The 22,568-nt window shown below is 37.4% G+C and overlaps 4 protein-coding genes and 1 pseudogene across 5 annotated transcripts; 2 read left to right on the top strand and 3 right to left on the bottom strand.

The window, feature by feature from the left end:
• Window positions 1-205: 205 nt before the first annotated feature.
• LOC141588792 (tubulin beta-1 chain-like) lies at window positions 206-2,123 on the top strand (annotated as a pseudogene).
• A 534-nt stretch (window positions 2,124-2,657) lies between these two features.
• Window positions 2,658-4,755, bottom strand: LOC141585801 (uncharacterized). Of its 2 annotated transcripts, XM_074406844.1 has the most exons (4): window positions 4,634-4,755; window positions 3,835-4,461; window positions 2,897-3,358; window positions 2,658-2,808 (listed from the first exon to the last, which is right to left on the bottom strand). In XM_074406844.1, the coding sequence occupies exons 2-3, from the start codon at window positions 4,451-4,453 to the stop codon at window positions 3,285-3,287; spliced, it is 693 nt and encodes a 230-aa protein (XP_074262945.1). In that variant the 5' UTR covers window positions 4,454-4,461; window positions 4,634-4,755; the 3' UTR covers window positions 2,658-2,808; window positions 2,897-3,284. The 2 variants fall into 2 exon arrangements, with proteins under 2 accessions (XP_074262945.1, XP_074262946.1); XM_074406845.1 differs by having other exon boundaries at window positions 3,835-4,755.
• Window positions 4,756-7,903: 3,148 nt separating this feature from the next.
• On the bottom strand, window positions 7,904-12,280 carry LOC141587366 (uncharacterized). Its single transcript, XM_074408838.1, has 5 exons — window positions 12,028-12,280; window positions 11,786-11,883; window positions 10,562-10,661; window positions 8,841-9,023; window positions 7,904-8,368 (listed from the first exon to the last, which is right to left on the bottom strand). Exons 1-5 carry the CDS (start codon window positions 12,082-12,084, stop codon window positions 8,246-8,248), a joined length of 561 nt encoding a protein of 186 aa, XP_074264939.1. The 5' UTR covers window positions 12,085-12,280; the 3' UTR covers window positions 7,904-8,245.
• Window positions 12,281-15,445: 3,165 nt separating this feature from the next.
• Window positions 15,446-15,820, top strand: LOC141588791 (uncharacterized). The gene has a single exon (XM_074410217.1). The coding sequence runs from the start codon at window positions 15,446-15,448 to the stop codon at window positions 15,818-15,820; it is 375 nt and encodes a 124-aa protein (XP_074266318.1).
• A 2,332-nt stretch (window positions 15,821-18,152) lies between these two features.
• Window positions 18,153-21,670, bottom strand: LOC141587364 (uncharacterized). The gene is made up of 2 exons (XM_074408833.1): window positions 20,811-21,670; window positions 18,153-18,795 (listed from the first exon to the last, which is right to left on the bottom strand). The coding sequence occupies exons 1-2, from the start codon at window positions 21,548-21,550 to the stop codon at window positions 18,753-18,755; spliced, it is 783 nt and encodes a 260-aa protein (XP_074264934.1). The 5' UTR covers window positions 21,551-21,670; the 3' UTR covers window positions 18,153-18,752.
• Between the last annotated feature and the right edge of the window lie 898 nt (window positions 21,671-22,568).

Genomic DNA, 22,568 nt, shown 5'->3' with positions numbered 1-22,568 from the left:
CTGCAGGATTTGTTATTAAATGGTCGCTTGAAATCTTTAATTGTAGGTAATTGTTTTAGGGTAATTGTTACCATGTCGACGGTAATGGAGAAAAATGTAAGGAAAATAGTTATCGACTTCTTCCTAGGGTAATGTTTTAAAACTGTCTGCGAAACGGGTTTTACAATTGGGAACCGGGGTATTGGTTATTTCAACCTAAGAAGAAATGAATGAGTGGGTACCCTTTGAGGGTTTTTCAGTGTCTGATTGTAGTTTAGATACTTGGTGGAGTTCGATGTTGAGCTCGAATGCAGTTGGTGATATTGGACTGTGATGAGCTATAACAAGCGATTTGTGTTTTTGATGGATACAAGGTGGATATTAGTATATTACCACTTTAGAAGGACAATTCTGATGTTGTCGGGTTTAAATTCATGTTATAGATACGGAATGGGAGTACCACTTTAGAAAGGCAATTCTGATGAAGGTAGGGTATACTATAGTAAGGGGTGCGGATCTCACTGACTCTGCAGCCTGTCCTTGACATTGTAAGGAAGGAGGGAAAACTGCGAGTCTGTAACTGTCTTCGGGGTACATACTTTTGGCCATGCCAGTATGCCACCATTGTCGGATCCATGTTCCCAGGACACTTAAAACAATTTTTTTTGATGCTTTGACCATTTTTCTCAATCTTGGTGCGGAAATAATTTAGGTCATAAGTTTTTAAATGTTGACTTGTTGTTACTGGATGTATCACTAATGTGTGTTATTGTGTAGGTTTCCAAGTATGCCACTCACATGGAGGTGGTACTGGATCAGGAAATGGATACATTGCTCATTTCGGAGATCAGAAAGGAGTACCCTGATCGGATGATGCTTACATTCTTAGTGTTTCCATCTCCCAAGGTATCTAACACCGTTGTTAATCCTAACAACGCTATCTTATCTGTTCATCATCGTTGAGAATGTTGACGAGTGTATGGTCTTTGACAATGATGAGGCTCTCTGTGGCATTTGCTTCAGGAGCCTCAAGTTCACAGCACCTAGCTGTCAGTGTACTTAGCCTGTGAACTTTCCAATCCGATCTATTGCAGATTTGCAGGGCAATTTTTAAGTTGTAATATTATGTGAGATATAATCGTTGTTGGTAGTCTTCTCTCATGTATCTAACTGTGACCCATTTTGAGATCCTAAACATTTAGTAGTCTTCTCTTATGTATCAAATATTTCTAAATTTGATTAATGTATGGTGAATTTCCAGTTTTGGACAAAGCGATAATTATCAGTTTTATAAAATTGAAATGTTATTAACTTCTGCAAGATTTTTGGTTGGAAAATATGATGGGAATTTATTTTGATTTAGAACTGGTTTTGTACAGAGTATTAATTTTAGAAGTTGCAGAAAGCACATACTTCATTTTTGGAAATTTTGTAGGAGTTCCATCTTAGGGTTGTAAATTTGCCAAGGATAAGTTGAAAGGCTTTTAAATTCGCCAAGGATAAGTTACTAAGGACGAATTGTTTGTTTTGTGAAATGAAAGATGCCATGGAACTTGTTTCGTATATAACTGACACTGTCTTTTAATTTGCCGTAGGTGATCTGAACCATTTGATCTCTGCTACAAAGAGTGTTGTAACCGGATGTCTTTGATTCCCTGGTCAACTACTCCCACCTCCGTGAGCTAGCTCAGCCTAGCTGTGAGCCTGTGAACCTCATCCTATTCCCCCGTCTCCACTTCTTCATGGTCGGGGTTGTTCCTCTGACCTCACGTCGCTCCCAGCAGTATCGGGTTCTAACGGTACCCGGACTAACCCTACATCTGTGAGACTCAAAGAACATGATGTACCCCACAGATCCACGTCCCGGGCAGTACCTCTCTGCCTCTGCTATGTTAACTCGAGTGTGTGTATGTGACATTTCTCTGATCATTATTTTCATGGCTTCAACCTTCATTGGAAACTCGAGGTCCATTCAGGAGATGTTCAGATGGATGAGCGAGCAGTTCAGGCCTAGGTTCAGGAGAAAGGCTTTCTTGCATTGGTACACTGGGGAAGCTAGGTATGAACGAGATCAAATGGGAAGAACGCAAACATCCCCGAAGGAAGGATTAGAATATGAGCTGGACTGTTCTGAAGTTTTTTAGAACTCTAAACAACCTCATGTGTGTATTTTTTGGTACGCATGAGGGGCTAAGCCCCGAAAATAAATAAGCTAACTAAATCTAATCGAGGGAATGCAACCCTCAAAATATCTTCATGTAGGATGGGACAAAGACAGTCAGGAGGAGAGTCGAAGAAGGTAATAGCGGCAGACGAGGTTAACTCTAACCACCTTATGTAAAGTTGGTTATTACTGTACAAACTCTATATAATAAGTCTTGTATGAATTTATACACAAAATTCTCTGTTTTCTTCCTATATAAAAACATATAACTAATAGCCGATTTCATTTACGCGTCCCTCCATAATTCTCTTACCTTCTTACTTCTCCTTCTAATTTGCCACTTACCGTCAGACAGTCAGGTGACGACAACAATGGTGGCGGACTACTAGAACTTGTGGACAAATTCAAATACTACTACAACAATCCATTTCTTTTCGGAAATTGTGAGGATCCTATCCCGACTTAATGGTGGCTCTAGGGCAATCAACAGCCACTAAATCCACCAATATTGCAGCTCCGCCTTTTTCATTTACAGATATAGCCGAATAGAACCTTCTCGTAAGACCATCTCCAAAAGCTTCAAATATAACATGGTACAAATATCTCCTATCTTCGATCTTTTCTCGCCATGCTCCCGTTACCCTCAAGAAATGAAGATCTGGCCTCTTAAGGGAAAAACAATTAAATATAGTCAGCTGTCAAAGAGAGATTTACATGAAACCTTTGCATAGTGCATCCTTCCTTGATACTCACCTGGTTCACAGCAAACGTAGCAACGCGCATAAGAATGTCATCATCTAAGGACAAGTTGACGACTGATCTACGAGATTTATCACGATGTAACTCTTTTCTTGCGAGGCCCACACGCTTATCAATAATAGGACAATTACGCAGGTTTGCGTAAAGAAGTGCTTCAACGTCGCCTGTCTTCTTACTGTCATCTTTGAGTTGCAAGTCTATGACGGAAACTACACAGAGAATACATATTTTTAGCCAACAGATCAGATTTCTAAAACAGAGATAGCTCTCATCATTGCATTGCCAGTCCATGATGGAAACTGCACAAAGATTTAGCAAAGAATTTGACAAGAAAGAAAGAGGAGTTGTCCTTGGTTTAAAAAAGCGCGCTTTGGATGAGGCACTATCCAAAACGCTTACCTGTGTTGATGTGTGTCTTCCTACTTTTATCCTTGTGTAGCACTTTCATGAAGGAAACTACATTCAAATCAACTAATAAATGATGTTTTTTATAAAACGCGTTGTTGTCAGAATCTCAATTCGATTCTACTATTTTACGATTCAAAAATGCTTGTCCGATCTCGGATCCTACGATTCTATCAAGTTTGTAGAATCATACGATCCTATTTATTTGAAATTTTCTAGAGGTAGGATCATAATACGATTCTACGATGTTACGATCAGACTCCATAGTAAACATATTAAAATAAATTTTTATATAACGACATCGTAAAATCCAAATTTTATGTCATTTGTAGAAACATGTTCATGAAATGATACTAAACTCATTAATTATCAATATTTTGGGTATAAATGCGTGTTTTGATCTTCAATTATATATTTTTACCAAATAAATAACTATATTTAGTGAATTTGTAGAATCTTACGATTTTACAATCCGATTCTACCGATTCGATTCTAAAGTAGAATACTCCTTGGTACTGTATTGTTACCTGGGCGATAAAGCACAACACTAAAGACATGACGCTTGGACAAAAAGCAATGGGCTAGGAGCTTGATGGAAACTCCGGCAGCACTAAGATCACGAGCTTGAATCATAATATCGTATCTCCCAAGAGAATGAGCGATCTCCACCTGAAGCACGCTCACGAACTCGAGGCTTGAACCAAGCTTGTGCTTCTTCTTGTATTTCTCCATTGCAACCTGAGCCGTCTCAATAACCGCATCATCATCTGGACTCCGCTTAAACATTTTAGCTGCTCCACCACCAGCATACCGGTGAAACATCTTATTCTTCTTTGGTGGTGCTGGAACGACACCGTTTTTTCGGTTGAGTTTCCTCAAGTCCTTCAGTACGCTCTTCAGAACACCAAAATCATTACTTTCACACCGCTCAAGTTTCAATAAACTATCATCATACCAATAAGGCACAACCTCGTACTCCGCCTCGATCTTCTCTTTGATGTTTTTGTAACGACGTCGATTTATCTCTTTCTCCGACATCTTTTCCCTTAAAATTACAATGTCACCGCTGCTGCTTAGCCTCCTTGGTAGCAACGCCAACTGCGCTGCCGACCACTTGACCGCCAGCTGTCCAAGAGCCAGAGACATTGTCCTTCCTATTCACCAATGACCAACCTAGCGGCTTAATTTAATTAATTGCATACAGCAACAATTAAAAACAAAACATACAACACAAATTCTCGTGTGACGGTCGTACGTGCGACTAAGAGAAACATAATTTACATCAAATTAATTAACTAATCGAAAATATAAAAAGTCATGAAATACCTAAAAATGAATGTTGATGATTTATGACTGCATGAGTGTGAGGGTTTCAGAGAGCGAGAGTCTTGGGTAAGTATTGTGTAACACGGTTTTAGAATATTACGGAGTACATTGTAAAACCATATAACGAAAGATCTCAATGTCCTTATTATGAAAAGTGGTGATTGGCCAACAAGTGATTTCTATATATTTTCCATGGGCCATACAAATATTAAGATTTGTGATTAGTACGATGGTTAATTAGCTAGGCCAAAGCCCAAAAGCTGTTAAAAACGTCTCTTTCAATTGTTTATCCCCGGCTTCATCGATGATTATCTCATTATGAAAGTTGCTCTGAGATTATTTGATGTTAAGACTTACGAGTCTAGCATTTTGGTACCGGTCAATAAAATCAAAATTAAGGCGAATTGAAATGCCATTGATGAGATTATGATTAGTGACATAAAAAAAAAGAGTTCATTATTACTGAAAGGAAACACGCCGTAGCACACTAGGTATCGAACTATCGATGATTCACAACTTGAAAAACTAACAAACCAAAAATAACGCTACTAAACCATCAACGAAACTAAATAATCATCGTAATTTATTTAATTTCGTGGTAAATCAACACCCTTAATTATTTTTCTCCACAACCATCGTATCCTTAGTAGTCACAAAAACATGTGGGGGACCGGACTCATGTTGGGCCTGGGCCTCACAATAAACACGAAGAAGATCACCTTCTTCAGAAGTAAAGCCCAAAGAGTTAAGCATAGAAGGCCAACAATCATGGACTATAGTATGGACCGCATTACAACACTCCGAACCCAAATATGTTTCACCATTGTAGAAAAAATTGATGACTTCACCGGTACAAGCCTGAAGCTTGAATAATGACCCCCAACAATTCGTGGCGTTGTCGTTCAGGTTTAGTCGTGTCACAAGTGGACGTGGTTCGGTGTGACTCAAACCGGTGTCTAGAGGACGCGCATGAGTGTGTGTTGGTGAAGATATTGCAAGTGCAATGAGAATTGTCGCGATGATGTTGAGAGGATTCATGGTGGTTTGTTTGTGGAAGACGGAAACGAGTGGTAATATAAAAGTAGAATATGTTGGGTTGAGAAGATGGTTAGTGGTGTTTATATATAGTGTTTTAAGGTAATCAGTTTGGATTTAGCGTAGGAGATGAAGAGATTTGTAATTAAATCACATTTATATGTATGTATTCAATTATATTAATCATAAGGAGATCAAAAGGTTAAAAACGGTAGCAGACATAAGCTCTAATCAACTCGGGTCATTAATCAACAAAACATGTTAAAGTTTTCCAGATAAAAAAATCGGATATTTCGAGCAAAATGTGAAACCTAAAGAGGCACTGCGTGCATTTTCCGTAAAATAAATCTAAATGTAATCATGCATGTGGCTAAAATTAGTTTTAAGTAAAAAAATCTACTTTGTAATAATAGTTCGAGTAAGAACTTGTGTAAAATTGCCTTTCACAAACAATTGTGTTTACTCTTTCGGTTGTGAATCAGCTACACTTAGAGTTGTAGCTTGCGAGTTGCTTGTTTAATTTCTCGTGTTAGCCCATATATAGAGAAAGAGATTACAATATTAACGGGGGATCGACAAACATAACTATTCTACTACTATGTCCTCGTTATTTTGAATATATTAGCCACTAATTATCATCATAATACCTACGGAGTACTACTTTTTTTGGCAATCATTTATTTACCGGCCCACAAGCAAGTGAGGTTCCATCCTAAAACCAATTGGTGATAGGAGGAGTAGCCCACTAACTTATAAAATAGCCTCTTCACTATTATTCTACCGATGTGGGATAATGCCTCTACACACATATGGGAAGAGACCTCAACAACTTTTACTTTTAAATTATATTAGCCGCTAATCAATAGACGGGGTAGTTGATGTGATCATAATAGAATTGTACGTACTTTTTTACCTTTAAGTTCAAAATCTTCAAACTTTAACTCCTCGCCCTCGGTCCATTAAATCTGTAAAATAAAGTTAGGTCGTTCTTATCGCAAAATTTCGGTCTTTAATATAGCTAAACCTGGACAAGTCTGCTTATTATTGAAATAAAAGTTCGTTAATTAGGCCGTTAATCTATTATGTAGTTAGTTACAACTCTAACAACTTAAACTAGAGCTTGTTACTCTCTATATAAAGGTCGTAATAACTAACCGATTTCATTTACGCACATTACAAATACAAATACTTGTGTAAGACGGACTTTAACCCGACTCTCTTTTTTCCTTTCATTTATCTTCGATTCTTCTCCTTACTCGTCAGCCATGGCAGAACAAATAATAAATGACATAATCGACAATAACATCGACAACAACAACAATGGCGGACTCATCCAAGAAACCGTAAACAGATGCAAGTACTACTACAGCAATCCAACCCACTTGTTTATAGTCTTTCTCATCTTCAGCTTTGTATCCTACGCCATGGTTTCGACATGCTACTCTGTTCCTTACTTTCTTGACCTCTCCGACTCCGACAACAGGAAACTGTGCCTAGTCATCATGAAAGCAGCGATTGTGGCTAACCTCTTCAACATCTTTGCTCTCTTCTATCTCTTTCTTACCCGCCGTGACTTGGGATTACCAACTTCTCCTCCACCAGTGAATGACTCCACTCTCCAACTCTTATACCGCGTCTTCATCTTATTCATCGGATTCTGTCTCACCTTCTTTATTTACGACTACTCCGGAATTGCTGACCAGGTTTAAGATTTTCTTTAATAAATTCTTCGATTTTGCAGCGTTTCATCGTGTTCCAGCAGTCGAAGAAGAACTGAGGATTTATTTTCGTATAATTTTAGTTTGTGCTTCTTTTCTATAGTGTGTTCTTAATGTGATCTTGATGAATCTTGTTGTTAGTCACATGAGTTAATACCAGATTGTTGTATGTTCGTTATTTGTTTCAATTTTCGAGTTTGTTAGTGATAATCTGATGCCGTGTTCTTGTTCTATAAGGAATACAGAGTGAGTACTAATTAGGCAGTTATTGATTTCGGTAGTTTGTTATGCATAGAGATGGTAGTTATTTTCCATTACGGTATTTTCCAAAATAAATCAAAAATGATGACTCCGTCCGTAATCAATAATCAGTTGCGTAAATTGATACACTAATAAAATACCCGTAAATATAGTTTTTGAGCAATATTATATTTTTTTAATGTAATGTTTTAGTAAATATGCTCAAAAACTTTATACTAAAGCAAAATTCAAAAACTTTAAAATAAAACTCAAAAAATAAACAATAAGAGGTACTACCTCAGATGTATAGTCTATGATGTTAACTTGATGAATATACGACTAATACAAGTACGTACCGAATTAAAAGGCATCAGCTTTGTAAGGGTTTACTTAACACATAAGGGATAATGATCATTGTCCGGCAAACGAATACATTATCCATTGCAATGAAAATGATATGGTAAACAAATTTGGGGCACGCCAACTTGTCAATACTACAGGTTTATCTAACCGAAGAGAGCTTCTTCTTCTCCTGCATTCATTATTCACTCGGAAAAATGTTTGCAGGGTGAGAATCTAGCAGCATTCTCGAAACTGACAAATGACATCAGCAAGTTTGTTACTCATCGTCCTTGTATGGGTATTCTTCAGGAACTTGCTTCAGAAGTTTGACTTGCAACTCGTATGCGTCATCACCGTGTAGCATATCTTTGACCCAAGTCACTTCCGTCTTCATGGATACCTACAACGAGAACAGCATAATTCGCCTTCATTAGTATTTGTTTCAAGCAACAGAAGAGAAACTACTACGAGTACTCGTACCCCATGGCCAAACCTTTTGTCCCGTTGAAACTATAGCACCTAAAACCTTTGTATGGATGGCAAGAAATGAAGGGAAATGAAAGGAAAGGAGGGGGAATAGTTTTCTTTGTTTGACTAGCAACATTGACTTGGAGGAAATGAAAAGGTAAGAAAATGGAACCCTCCAATTCCGTTCTATGCAAACTTGAATCCTTCCTACAAAAAAAATATGGGGACAGAAAATGGCATTGCTTCAACTCGCTTCCCCTCCCCTCCATTGCCCCCACCTTTTCTTCCGTCCTCTTTTTATATCCAAACACGGGGTTTCAGTTGGGATGTTTGGAATAAAATAAAAACCGAGCCAAATTGTAAAATGGCACAAAAAGGAAGGGCATCAGAATGCAAAAGGTTACCATCTCCAAGGCTCCTCTTATAACACCACTCAAAACGTTGCAGTAGTGAAGGCCTTGGCAAGTGTCAGGAAGCTCAACAAAATCTACCAAAGGATTGTCCTCAAGTACCAAGCTGCAAGTTGTTCCATCTTGATCCCAGTTAGTGACGGTTGCCGTCACCCCCAAAAACATTTTGAACCCAACCTATTTAGTTGAACAAAATATAAAGACAAACGTTAATGAAAAGTTGATCTGGAGCAACTATAACAATGGAAACAAATTATTTGCTCATCAAAATTATAACATCAGTTCCCCCAATTGGACAAGGCACGCCATTCAGCAACAATAATATGGCCAACACAATTCACATAGGTTATAAAAGATCAAAGTGCAGGAAAACTTCATTTAAAAAGACATTAAGAAATAATGACGATATCAAACCTAGAAAACCTCCTATAATCTTTAGAGATAGGACTCCGTTGAAAATTTGAATTTTTTTAATACTTCATTCTCTCACATCATTTGTGATGCACGAAACAATATTAAGATCAACATCTAGAGTTCTAGACTAACAAACAAATAAGTGCATTTTCTAAGACATAACCCCAAATAATGTCACAGAAATAATGGACTAATATCCATTTTGCCTGGAGTGTGCAAGTGGCATTGAAAAGAAATACTTCGAAATTTTTTCAACTTTTAACATAACAAACAAACAATGCTTCTCATGTCGGAGCTTCGGAGGAACGAGGAATCAGGTTGTGCACATGGGAATTTTACCTCTCCTACATCAATCATGTTCCATTTTACTTTTTGAGCAAAACAAGAAAAATAAGTGACTGAATCTATAGCATGATATATGTTGCGAAAGGGAAGACCATAAGTTCCTTCTTCCAGGTAAAACACGAGACTACATTTCATATGAGACGAGTATATGATTAAATTTCAGAGGAAATACAGAAGATGAAACAACTAATGCAAATGCTCATCGGCTACTTTGGTAAGAGAAAGCAGCATTGCCCACCTACGAAGACCAACTAGAATCCATGGCTCTCAAATCAAACTACCTTATGCCTATTTTCCCACTTAACTTCATTTACTGGTTCACGTGCCCAAAACTCAACCAACCATACAGCCCATATTATATACTCCCTTCCTCCCAGTCAATAGCTATCTATTTCCATTTTGGGGTGTATCAGTGAATAGTTATCTCTTTCCTTTTTTGGTAGATTTTGGTGGGGTATCTTCCATGTGTGAGTGGGGTATAATGTTTTGTGTGGTCCAAAATCACCCATATCTATTTCCTTGGTCTTTGTTCCAAAAGGAATAGATTATTGATCGGGACGGAGGGAGTACAAATCCTGTGGGCAGATCCATGTATCGATGTATGCTACAGTGTGCTTATGATGGGAGTCAAGAGACAAACTAATCATCAACCTCAAGTGTAGCAACAATCACTCCTAGCTAATGCCGATTACTGACCAAATATCTTCTTAAGTCATATTTACTGCTAATTAAAGGAAAATTGCAATCAAAAGATTTATTGATGGCTCAAGTCCTACTACAAATCTTCAAATTATTAGAAGTACTAGTATTTACTAGGATTGAGAAACAATGTATAGAAAATTAGAAACGCACTAAAGAGTAAGTGATTAGAACAAAGTGAAATATACATCCAAAGAAGAGGGAAGGAAAGAAAAATATTGCACATTATACAATCGGTAAGCAAAACTAAAACAGACCTTAGCAATTACTTCTGCAGTCTCCTTAAAGTCCACACATCTTGACACATTGGACTTAGCTAAAAACTCGTCAATTAGACGAACGCCAATATTATAACCCCTACAAGAAAATGAAAGAATCAACAAGACATTTATTTACCAAGATACTAAGCTATTTACTAGTAAAAAGTTGAGCTCTAGCCTTTAACGCCATAAAGATGAAAGGAAGACAAGAACAATATGCAGCAAACACACAGAGAAGCATTTACTCTCAACTCTAAGGCTGATAAAGGCAGCCCTTTTTCACAGAGTTCCAACAGCAATAACTATTGATTCCACTTCCTGAGTGTTTCTCGTTGGAATAATCAACACCCATCGTTATCCCTTCCATGAAAGGATCTTAGAAAGGCCGCCTTCTCGCCAAAATTTTATATTGTATAATTATAATATATAAGATACAAGACCATGTCCCCTTGAATGCACAACATAAGGATTCAATTCCACCCCAACCCAAATTTTACTATCAAGATCTGCCACTGACCTCGATTAGAATGTCGCAGTCTAATGAGCTAACTCATCACCTCCAGAACTCCACCCCCAACCCCATAAATAATTGTATCTCAACGCCATCACGAACACTGTTACGCTAAGGTCACACGCTTTATTTCCCCTGAAATGATATAACCATCATACTCCTTGTTTATTTTTCTCACAGTGCTACATTTTTCACTAAAGCTTAAAAAAAGACCGCATCTCTACCCAATTATGAACACTAATACACCAAGGTCACCAATGTTACATACACAAAATGCTAACTCCAACATACTCCGTATTTAATTCTGTTTCACCATTCGACATTATCTACACCACCCCATAAACACTTAATTCTCCTTTGTTGGTAATTCAATCATGTCTAACAACAGGTCAACAACTTTCATCTAGTACCAAAATTTGATGACAAAATTGCATTCAACATTATAAATTCAAACCCAAAAAACATGCTTGAAAAACTAACCCTATGATTAAAACATTACCAATAAAAACTTATGAAATTATACATTTGATCACAAAACCGCATTCAACATTATCAATTCAAACCCAAAAACATGCTTGAAAAAACCTATGAAATTATGAATTTGATCACAGAATTGCAGTTAATATATCAAATTAAATCCAAAAAAATGCTGAAAAAACATAAAGATCAAAAGTTTAAAACATGATTGAGGTAAATTTAAGAAATTATACATTAGATCAAGCTGTTTGTTAACTTCATCAACCTCTTCAAGATCTGTCAGCAGTTGACGCACTATTGCTCCATAAGTTAGAGTGAACAATTCAGCATTCTACAACAAAAGCCATTAATTAAAATTCAGTTTAATTTAAACCCTAATCAATAATTTGATCAATTACCAACATACCAATAAAAAAAAAGAACAAAGGATAAATTGGGGAAAATTAAAAAATGGAGAAGATTAATTAATTCTTACAACGCGTTCAGCACTTGCAAAGATAGCCTCCCCAGATCGTGGAGCAATTGCAGGCATTTTTACAGATTTATAGTAATTTTATTTTAATTTGTTGTTTGATTTCTTCACTCTTTTTTTCCAGATGATTGAAAAATTTGAGAGAGAATTGGTGAAAATGTCGAGTAGAGTTATGAACAAAGTGGATGGGCTTCAAGTAATAGAAAATTTGGTAAAGGCCTTCAAATCAATCAATAAAGATAACCCAAATGAAAATATTGACAAGGTATTTTATGGGAAATTGCTAGACTTGGTAAAACGGGTCAACGGGTCGGGTTAGGGTCGGGTCAATTCGGATCGGGTCATTTCGGGTTTCTCATTGATTTCGGGTTCACTCGGGTCGGGACGGGTCATTTCGTGTTTCGGGTCAGTTTCGGGTTTGTTGGTCGGTCGATTCGGTCAAGCGGGTCGAGTTGTTTCGGTCGGTCATTTTCGGTCAATGAATAATAGAGAAATTGTCATTTCAAGTCTTTTCGGTTCAATTAGAGTTATATTTTGTCGGGTCATTTACGGGTTTGGTGGTTTCGGATCGGGTCATTTTCGGGTCAGGCTAGTTCGGGTCAAGAAAGTTCGGGTCATATTCGGGTCGGGTCGGGTCAATTCGGGTTTTCGGGTCACATTCGGGTGATGTAGTTCGGGTCACTTCGGGTTTCGGGTCAGCCTTTTCGGGTCGGGTCAATCGGGTGGATTGATTTTGCCAGGTCTAAGAAATTCCCACTTGTCTCCCTCTCTCGCTTTATGCGCTAATTTCACTTGTCTCTACTTTTCGGAAAGCCCACTTATACGCTTCAATTTACTAATTATTCTCACTTATACCCCCAAGTATGTAGACTAGTGTCCACACTGTACTTTACTTTTAAGGAAAGTTCACACTCCAACATCATAATATTAAGCACCAACAACTAAGACGTTAAGTGAATTCTCGCTTGTCATTATGAAGCGGGATATGTAAACAATATGATACTTTAATTGAAATATTTGTTTTATCTCCAACAAACATCGTTTTTCCCTCCAAATTCATTTTTATATGCCCCCACTTCATCTTCAACGTTCATTTTTTACCCTTTTACCACACTTCATCCTCAATATTCATCATTTACTATATGTGAATGACTAGGAAGTTGAAAGGTACAAGTGGGCTTTCCTAAAAAGTAGGAGTACAAGGGTTAATACGTCACTTATTTCGAATTCTGGTAATGTATATCACTCCATAATTTTAATAACTAAGTTAATTTCTGCACTAGAATTGTTTTAAGGGATATTGTCCGGCTCTTAAAATAAGCTAGTATGAACAAACCATTTTCAAAAATTTGCAATACTTCAACATGTTACGTACCCATCCCAAACCTTCTAATCTGCTTGTGCATATGCCAAAATTTAACTTAAAGTCTGACCATGTCCGGCCCTAGCATCAAGTTATTATAGCAACATAGTGTTTTAACTTTTTTTTTTTTTTTTGTCAGAGTGAAAAAGATTGCTGTCTTAGGCTATAGACGTAGCTATAACATAAGCAATCCTACTAAAATTACATCGAACAGTTCGTAAGATAAAAGCAAACCATAAATCTAATAAAACTAAAACTAAAGTCGTCTCATGACAAAAGAGACGACTAGTGACAAGCTGGTAAGATGAGGTAGAAAGGCCATGAACCGCTTCATCCAAAATATCAGCAATACTAACACCTTCCATAAGTCAACGAGACGAGCCAGGTGCACTTACGACACAAGAGCGTAGAAAGAAAGGAGGAAGAACGAGTTGAACAAGCTTGTCTTCAGTGGAGAAGAATCCCCTACACCGTGATAGTGATCGGTCCCAACAGTCCAAAGACCAACAACTCAAGAAAGGGAGTAAGGTGACGAAGAAGACAAGAAAGCTCCCCGTGACCAACCGTCCATCAATTACTACCAACGACGCCTTTGAAAGGCCATTATTCCATACAACATAACTACTAATCCTAGTAGAGAGTCTCCCATAAAAGGAGGTTATTTGTAGAAACATGACGAAAAAAGAGCATAAAAACAGCATTCTAATTGTTAAAGAACCACCCCATCCAATCCACCCAACACCAAAGACCAACCCGTACCCACACAATCCAACCGACACAACCACACCAAAAAACACACTACAACCAACTAGTGTCCAAGAACCGGGATCAACACTCCGAAACAAAAGACAGAAGCAAACAAACCTAACCTCCCGTTCTATCCACAACAAAAGAGACGGACCCAACAAGACAAACCCAGACAAACCTACGGTGGCAGAAGGTGCCCAACTAGACAGACCCAACAACAAAACAACAAAGGGGATCCATTTCACCAAATGAGAACTCCCGGGACCACCGCCTTGCATGCAAAAGCCAACCTACACTGACACAAGAGACACACAGGACAAAGGACCGAAAGATGGGGGAAATGGGGGGATCACCAATCGGTCTCAAACTGACCCGAAGATCAAAGCTCATAGACACAGACAAGGACTAAAGACCGAAATATGGGGGAAATGGGGGGATCACCAATCGGTCTCAAACTGACCCGAAGATCAAAGCTCATAGACACAGACAAGGACTAAAGACCGATAGATGAGGGAAATGGGGGGATCACCTAAAGGTCCCTAACCGACCCGATGAGCAACATAATAGCTCAAAAAAGGAACACGACTTCAACATTAAAAAAGTCATGGGTTACATGCAGAAGTTGAAGGACACCACCAACTCCAACAATGTCGGAAACTGACTTACCAGAAACTTAAGACATACCAGGGGTGGGGGAAAAAGGGGATCACCCTACCCCTGGGTTGCATGCAAGGTCGTAAGTGACAGGACGAGATATCAAAGGGACAGAAACCCAAGGTTGCAGCGACAACCACCGATCAAAACGACATAAAGAAGGAGACCGACCAGAAAGAACACCTCCAAAGAGAAACCACCGATCCGATGACAGAGGGAGAGAAGATGGGTGGGTGGCGGCTGAAGTGGAGCAAAGCTTGATTTTTTGGGGATTTTTGGGGAGAAAAGTTAGAGAGAAGATTTAGAGAGAGAACTTTAAACCCAACATAGTGTTTTATAAGAATGAATGATACACATATAATAATGATATCGTCATCAAGTTATTATTGCAACTTTGTGGTGTTTATGGAGCTGTCGAAATAGAGTCTTGTTTGGGGGGAGGCATTTCACCCAAAGAGATTTTTTAATTTGTGGTCGAATGTTGTTTTTATTGCTGATCAAGCAAGAGAAGAGGTGACGAAACGAAAAGGGAAAGGTGAAAGGATAGACCACAACGTTGAGGTCCCTGAAATAATTGAGGGGAGTTTGACGTGGCTCCGAGAAAGTAACTCTATTCATTTTATTGGGAGACTGAACTTCTGCGAGCGTATTAGGATCATGGTTGATACGGGCTGGAAATCCTTTGACAGGGCCGGGATTGGATGGGTTGCTCTTACGAGCAATGGAAATAGGTTCTTTGAAGGAAGAAAAGCAATCAAGGCTGAATCGGCTCTTCAAGCTGAGGCGATTGGTATCAAGGAGGTCCTTTTATGGGCTAAGCAGTATGGTGTTTGGCATTTGGAGGTCTCGACGGACTGTCTTCCCATTGTTTGCTTTTTTGCAGGAACTGAACGGATGCATTACCAGGTGTTAGGAGTTCTTGAAGACATATGTTGGCTAGGATCTTTCTTTCATTGCCTTTCTTTTAGTTTCATTCCTAGGTCTTTTAATGTGTATGCACATGGCCTTACTTGCAAGACTATGACTAGTTAGGATACCTTTCTTTACAGCTGTAAAAAAAAAAAAATAATGATATAATTACATGTATGTTGTCTTTATAAAACGCGAGGTTATGATACCTAAGCCTTAATCACTTCGCTAAAACATCTAAGGTGAGTATATAAATAGCAGTTAGTCTTGCTGAAGACGGGTCGGAGCAAGTGACGGGTAATGTCACTCACAAATTTATCAGACGTAGTATATGGGCTTTTAAAACCACTTGATTATGATGCTTTTGTTGTATTTTGATTTTTGAGTCCATTCTCTTGGTTGAAATAGCGCATGTCTTTCAGCCAACTATTCCATCTCTTAGTTATTTGAGAATCAATTTAGAAGAGGAAGCAAGACTATGGAAGCGGCGGTGTGTGCTAGATGATTGTATAAGTTCTTCACTAATTGCATTTTATTTATAACGGGTATATCTGTCACAAACTTGCGACGGGTCAAGTACTACTCGTGTGTTTAGTTAAGACAAAACATCGTCACAATTGAGACTTGCTGATTATAATTAGGGCACATACTGACAAACACGATCATACATATCTAAGATGACAATAAAGATTTCATAATATGCCAATGAAGACCGTATAATACGGAGTAGTATATAACACAATCGTACAAAAGACTAATTGAAATTAGAGAGACTAACTTAAATTAACTCACAACGTCGACTACACTTATTTTCAAAGTCATTAGTTACTTTAAGATAGCAAATTTACCGTTCTCACATTCAAGAACTTACATATTCTACCAATTCAGTTAAAAATAAAACATTATTTATAAACCGTGCAACGCACGGGCACAAAATCTAGTTAAATTATAAAGTCGTAAGGGCCGAGCTTGCCTATTCTTGGGTGCTCCACAATTATCTTATATCGCTTGTGATGATCACTTGTTTATTACTTACATCTACCAAGTATTCTTTAAACCCTGTAATAAAATCAAGGTGAAAGATTAAAAACTTAATGGGATGAAAGGAGTATCATATAAACAGAACGTACTTGGTATATATGAAGTGCTTAAAACAAAGTTTAAGCAATTCCCTTTCTACAATCTACATACCGGTCATTTTAGCCAAGAGCTTGTATACGCGATCACGACAGGAGCTGCACCTCATATTAGCGTTCATCACTACCACCTGAAACTGCAACGAAATAATGGAAAATGTCGAATCAAGAATCAACAACGATTTGACGTTACACATCAAATGCTAGCTAGCTAGTACATTCTCCTGCAAATAACTGAAGAATATTAAAGAAATAAATTTGACTTGTTCTTATATATGAGACAGTAGACTTACAGAGGGCATCGACAAGTTTTCAGCATGTAACAGAAGCTGGCTTTTCGCACTTCTATTCTTCATAGCATCTCCAACCCGTCCTTTGTTTACCTTTTCCGCTTCTTTATGTGACGTCAAATGCTTGACACTTCCATCTTTCATCTCGATTCACTTAGACCATCAGCAACCGTAGGCTAACCTTGTTACTTAAGGTACCAAAGTTATGTTACCTCGATACTTTGACTCTGTCGCGACATGCTAATATTTCAAGCACGACTCGGAAGTTTTACCAAACAAGAATGTAATGTGCATTTAATATTTATAGTCAAGTCAAGGTAAAGTATTGAAAAGTAGCCACCATTTTGATCATTGTTAATCATGCTGTAAACATTATTAAAATGCCACTAAGCAGTGTTTAATCCAGGCTTTCTTCTTCATGCATCCCACCAAGATTGGTACTGTATTTAGATAAGGTAAACAAGCAACCAAGAGGACTGATTCCTAGGCGGCTTGTGGCCTTCATGTTCTTCCTATTTAATCTAAGGTAATAAACCCTCCCTCTTAATTAGTCTCCGTTAAGACGGTATTGAGTACTTAAGACGAGAAAATGTCACATATTGTATAATAAAAAGTGACTATTTAATGATGACAGAAAGTTATAGCTAAAATTTTTTAGCAATAAACTGATAGAAACTTTTTTATCTGGAAATGGTCACATTTTATTCGTTTTAATTTCAGACGGATTCAGTCGTCTGAGATGATCATTTGTGCGTAAGTATTATTATAGTCTATCATTATGCTACAAAGCAATTGACTAGGTTAATCAATTGCTTGCCCATAGAGTGTTTGAACAGAATAATACGCGAATCGTGTGTTAGATAGTGAGAAACGTCCTCTATTCATAAGCCAGGAAAAGTCAGCATTCGGTTGGCTGCTATGCTGCTTTTATTATAGCTCCTTTCTTTGTTGCCTAGATAAAATGGCATCGGAAAAAATACAACCGAGAATTGTCTAATCAGTTGAAACGAACAGCGTGCATGGCAAAAATTCAATCCAAATTCGAGGTAGAGAAATACCGAAAATTATTCGACTGAAGTTTCATTTCAAGTTCAATCAACATAACGAGAGTAGGCCACTAGACTTGCAAACTACCAAAATACCCTCTTCTGACCAAAATTAATTACAATTTGAACGTCAATTATTTCTCAATAATTAGGTTAGGCTAATAAGTCAAGGAACGGCAACGGCCGAAAACCAAGGAACATAGGGCACCATACAAGTATAGTAATTAGTAAGTAGCCTACAATCAAATGAAAAAGCAACAAAACCAAGCAATCTAAGCAAACAAACCCACGAACATCTTGATCCTCCTACCAATGTCGGTAAAATCTAGTTGCAAGTCGTCCCACCCCTACAAGTTTGATCACCAAGAGCACAACTTATCCCAATATGCAACTTCAATCCAACTTCATTGCCTTTTTCATCTTGAGTCGCTCTGCTTTACGTACGTACACCTTCAAGGATAATAATGACTCTTTTATCCATCCGATCTTTTGAAACACAAACTTCAGTTGTGACATCAGACATTGTCTGATAACAGAAATCCAAGGCTTTGCTCCAGAGTATGATTATCCCTGAGATTAAGCCTTAGAAACGATCCCCTGTACGCCATTGCTTTCTTTCTCGGTCCCTGCACAGACATAAGTGGTAGAGTTAACCACCAACCCAACAGTATGTTGATGATTCAAGTTCGTAATTGAAATGGCTACGAGCTCATAATTCTCACAACATTACAACTTACAAGCATCACTTAACTTGTTACCAAGTACCAACGAATCATAACAGGCACAATACATAGCCCGGGATTTGCTTGGATAGGGTAAAAATATTCACCCAAAAAAACATTTCCCTTGATTAGTGATTCCTGTTATTTGGTTTGTGTGGAGGAGAAAATGAGGAAAAGGTAGACAGAAAACTAATTCCTCCAAGGGTAACCTAATGAAATGCTAATGTTCCCCACTTCCCGTACTCACCCTTTTCTATGTGCTCCAATCTCCGCATTTTATTTGGAACGCTATTTTTATTAGAAATGCTTTTTCCTGAATATTAAATCCCCTAATAGCAACCAAATGGACTACAGATTCCAAATAAATTTTACCAAAGCTTCAGGTTAAGTGAAAGAACTAAAGAACGCGAGAGAAAGACATGGTAGAACACGGCATGTTACAAGTATGAAGGCAATTGGCAAAAAGATTGGTTTACATCCCAAGTAAAAACTGGACAAACCACCAATGTTACATTTACCAAGTCTTAAGCACTTCACAAAAACATTAGTTTAATCGGAAAACTTCTGCCATCTTGTTGCCACGTATAATTTTCACTAAGATGAGTTACGAAGAAACATGGTTTAAGACGAGCTTGTATAATCGTTACGAACACTCCACAAGAACAATAACTTTACCTTAGTGCCTCAAAGGCTAAGTGGCAGGATATGGGGAGTTGGATGTAGTGATGTACACAACCTTTGTGTCATCAACAGCAGCACAATGAAATTGTGTTTCCAGAATGACCGAAAATGAAGATTGCACTTAGAAATGCATAATTTTATACAACATTTAGTTCTAATATTCCCAATATTTCCGTAAAATCTTCTCAAGTCAAAAGAAAACCACCACCCTACATCTCCTGTACACTCAACATTTCTCACAAGTAAAGTGATGACTGGACCCTCAAGTCTTCAACGTTCTCTTACCAACAGACCCAGAAATTGAATATGAAGAATGAAGACAGTCCTAGAGGCTATAAAATATAAGTTCGCTATACAAAAGAGTAGATCGTTAATCATGACACATATAATGTTGTGGAAAAACTGACAAATGCTTGCTGTTCCTTTTCATCACTATACATTGCATAAGCAATTGGAGAGGAAGACACATGACTCACAATCCCCTCTCTCACATCATAGCCAAGACATGATTCATGTCACCCATCTACAATAGACGGGTAGTATTCTAAAATATGAGTCATGTTTCCAGGTATTCAAAAGATACAAACCACAGTAACAGAAGAATGTAATCCACTAGCTAACTACTCTCAGTCTCTCACAAATTCTGTCATTTGCAACTCAACAAACCACCATCAATTAGATAAGGACGTCTAAAAAAAATTTAAGCATGGGTGATTACATGGCTGACAATAACCAAAGCATATAGATTTCAGTCATTCTCCGAAAATACATACTTAGATCAAACGATGTGTAACGCTAAAAGAACATCTCATCAATCACAGGTATGATCATATGCCTCGTATTCACTATATACACCATAAGCTCAATAAAACACAGCCAGCCAAGATGCAACGGAAAAGCTATGATTCATGATACTATCGTCTCCCTCACTAGGCATTTCCCAGTCAAAACACGAAATTCAAGGTAGTTTTTTCCCTTAATTTTCTGGTCTAATAGAAGGCAGTATGACATTTTTTTTTACCACATAGAACTACATACGTCATATAGCTCTATATTCAATCAAACACGCAAATAGCTACTCCTATAATATAGACCTGACTGCATAGCTCAACTAGTCTCTACATTCAAACACAAACAATCACAAACGTAAACAAATGATTGGGACGGAGGAAGCAACAACTAATAACTAAACTAATTAATCCAACCAACAAAATCCAACACAGATAAACAAAACTCACATAGAATACCGCCCATAGCTACCACCACCGCGAGCACCACCGCCATTACGCGAAAGTAATGCCAATTGCCTTTCCTTCTCAACCTTTTCCCTCTTCAACCTCTCCTCCCTCAATTCCGCAACCGTCTTCTTCTTCTTCTCCTTCTTTTCCACAACCACATCATCTTCGTCTTCGTCTTCATCTTCGACAGCTCGATTTTTGACAGTATACCAAGGCGCCTTAACACCTTTACCAGCAACACCATACCCTAACCTATAAACCTCATCTTCCGGTCCCACTTCTCTCACCTCCTCCTTCCTCTCTCTCAATTCCTTCCTCATCTTCTTCCTCCTATCAATCTCCTCCTCCGCGTTCCTCTTCCTCTTCTTTTCGTCCACCATCACAGGATCAAATATCCTAATCCCTTCGAATAAATTAATATGCTTCGACTTCGACTCCGATTTCAATTCCGTAACCGAGTCAATTCCGGTGGTAACTGAGGATGATTCGGCGACAACGGGGACTTGCGGAAGCTGCGACGGCGGAGGAGGTGGTGAAGGAGGGGCTACGGGATCGATGCCGCGAACGCGACGGAGTTGTTCGATACGGATAGCGGAATCGTGTTTGCGAGATTGTTCGCGTTTGAGTTGTTCATCTTTGGCGGCTTGTTCTTCGTCTTTGCGGACTTTTTCGCGGTTGTCGAAGTTGTAGACGTTCCATCTTTTTTGGGGAAGGATGTTGAGACCTCCATGGCCGCCCATTGTTTTTTCAAGGTTTTTTTGCGGGAAATTGGATTGGATTGAATTGGGGAAGAACGAGGGAATAGGGAAGAAAGAGGTTTTAATTACCTTTTAAATTGAGGGGTCAATTTGATCGAATTCAGATTGGAATAATAGATGTAGTTTATGTTTTATACTCCCTATTTTACTGGGATGGCAAATTCTTTGCTAAGACCAAGACCCTGTTTTTTTAATTTAAAATTGTCTCAAAAGAATCAATCAATCAATCAATCAATCTGAAATGAATCTGAATCAATCAACTTAATAGAGCTGAATCTGAATCAATCAATCAATCGATCTGAATCAATCGATCTAAATCTAATCAATCGAATCGAAATGAAATGAATCAAAATAAAAATAAAAATAAAAATATAATAATAATAATAATAATAACAACAACAACAATAATAATAATATTAATATTAATATTAATAAGAATAAGAATAAGAATAAATAATATAATAACAATAATACCAATAATAATAATAAATATTATAATAATACTATTCATTATTATTAATAATAATATATTAATATAATATAATACTCCCTCCATACCAATCCAAAGGTAACATTGACCAAAATGACACTATTTATGGTCGTAGGGAATCTTCGATATTATTCTTAATCTATAAGACAAAATATAGTCATGTGAGATCTTGTTTGATTTATCGTCATGAATGTTACCTTTGGATTGGTATGGAGGGAGTATAATATAATAATCTAATAGGTAATATAAAAAATAAATATAGTAATATAATAATAAATATAGTAATAATAATAATAATATATTAGTAATATAAATGATAATATTACTAATAATATCATATATTTATAATAATAACTAAAAAACAAATATGATAAGTATAATATAAATATTAAATAATAATAATTAATATAAACAATAATTATAATAATAATAATAATAATAGATGTAATATAATAATTTATTAATATAATAATAATAAATATGTTATTAATAATATTAATAAAAACGAAT

The sequence above is a fragment of the Silene latifolia genome, chromosome 6 (assembly GCF_048544455.1).
Source record: "Silene latifolia isolate original U9 population chromosome 6, ASM4854445v1, whole genome shotgun sequence".
NCBI lineage: Eukaryota > Viridiplantae > Streptophyta > Magnoliopsida > Caryophyllales > Caryophyllaceae > Silene > Silene latifolia.
Note: the sequence above shows the minus strand (reverse complement) of the source record. Positions and strands in the feature narration are given on the sequence as shown.

Excerpts from the sequence above, each read along its gene's own strand:
- LOC141588791 (XM_074410217.1), top strand. The coding sequence starts at position 15,446 with ATGGTTGATACGGGCTGGAAATCCTTTGACAGGGCCGGGATTGGATGG.
- LOC141587366 (XM_074408838.1), bottom strand. The coding sequence starts at position 12,084 with ATGCCTGCAATTGCTCCACGATCTGGGGAGGCTATCTTTGCAAGTGCT. Across the intron at positions 11,884-12,027 it reads TTGCAAGTGCTGAACGCGTT|AATGCTGAATTGTTCACTCT; the intron begins GTAAGAATTAAT and ends CTTTTGTTGTAG. Across the intron at positions 10,662-11,785 it reads AACAAACAGCTTGATCTAAT|GGGTTATAATATTGGCGTTC; the intron begins GTATAATTTCTT and ends ATTTTCTTGTAG.
- LOC141587364 (XM_074408833.1), bottom strand. The coding sequence starts at position 21,550 with ATGGGCGGCCATGGAGGTCTCAACATCCTTCCCCAAAAAAGATGGAAC. Across the intron at positions 18,796-20,810 it reads AGCTATGGGCGGTATTCTAT|GGACCGAGAAAGAAAGCAAT; the intron begins GTGAGTTTTGTT and ends ATGTCTGTGCAG.
- LOC141585801 (XM_074406845.1), bottom strand. The coding sequence starts at position 4,453 with ATGTCTCTGGCTCTTGGACAGCTGGCGGTCAAGTGGTCGGCAGCGCAG. Across the intron at positions 3,359-3,834 it reads TGTTGTGCTTTATCGCCCAG|TTTCCTTCATGAAAGTGCTA; the intron begins GTAACAATACAG and ends ATTTGAATGTAG.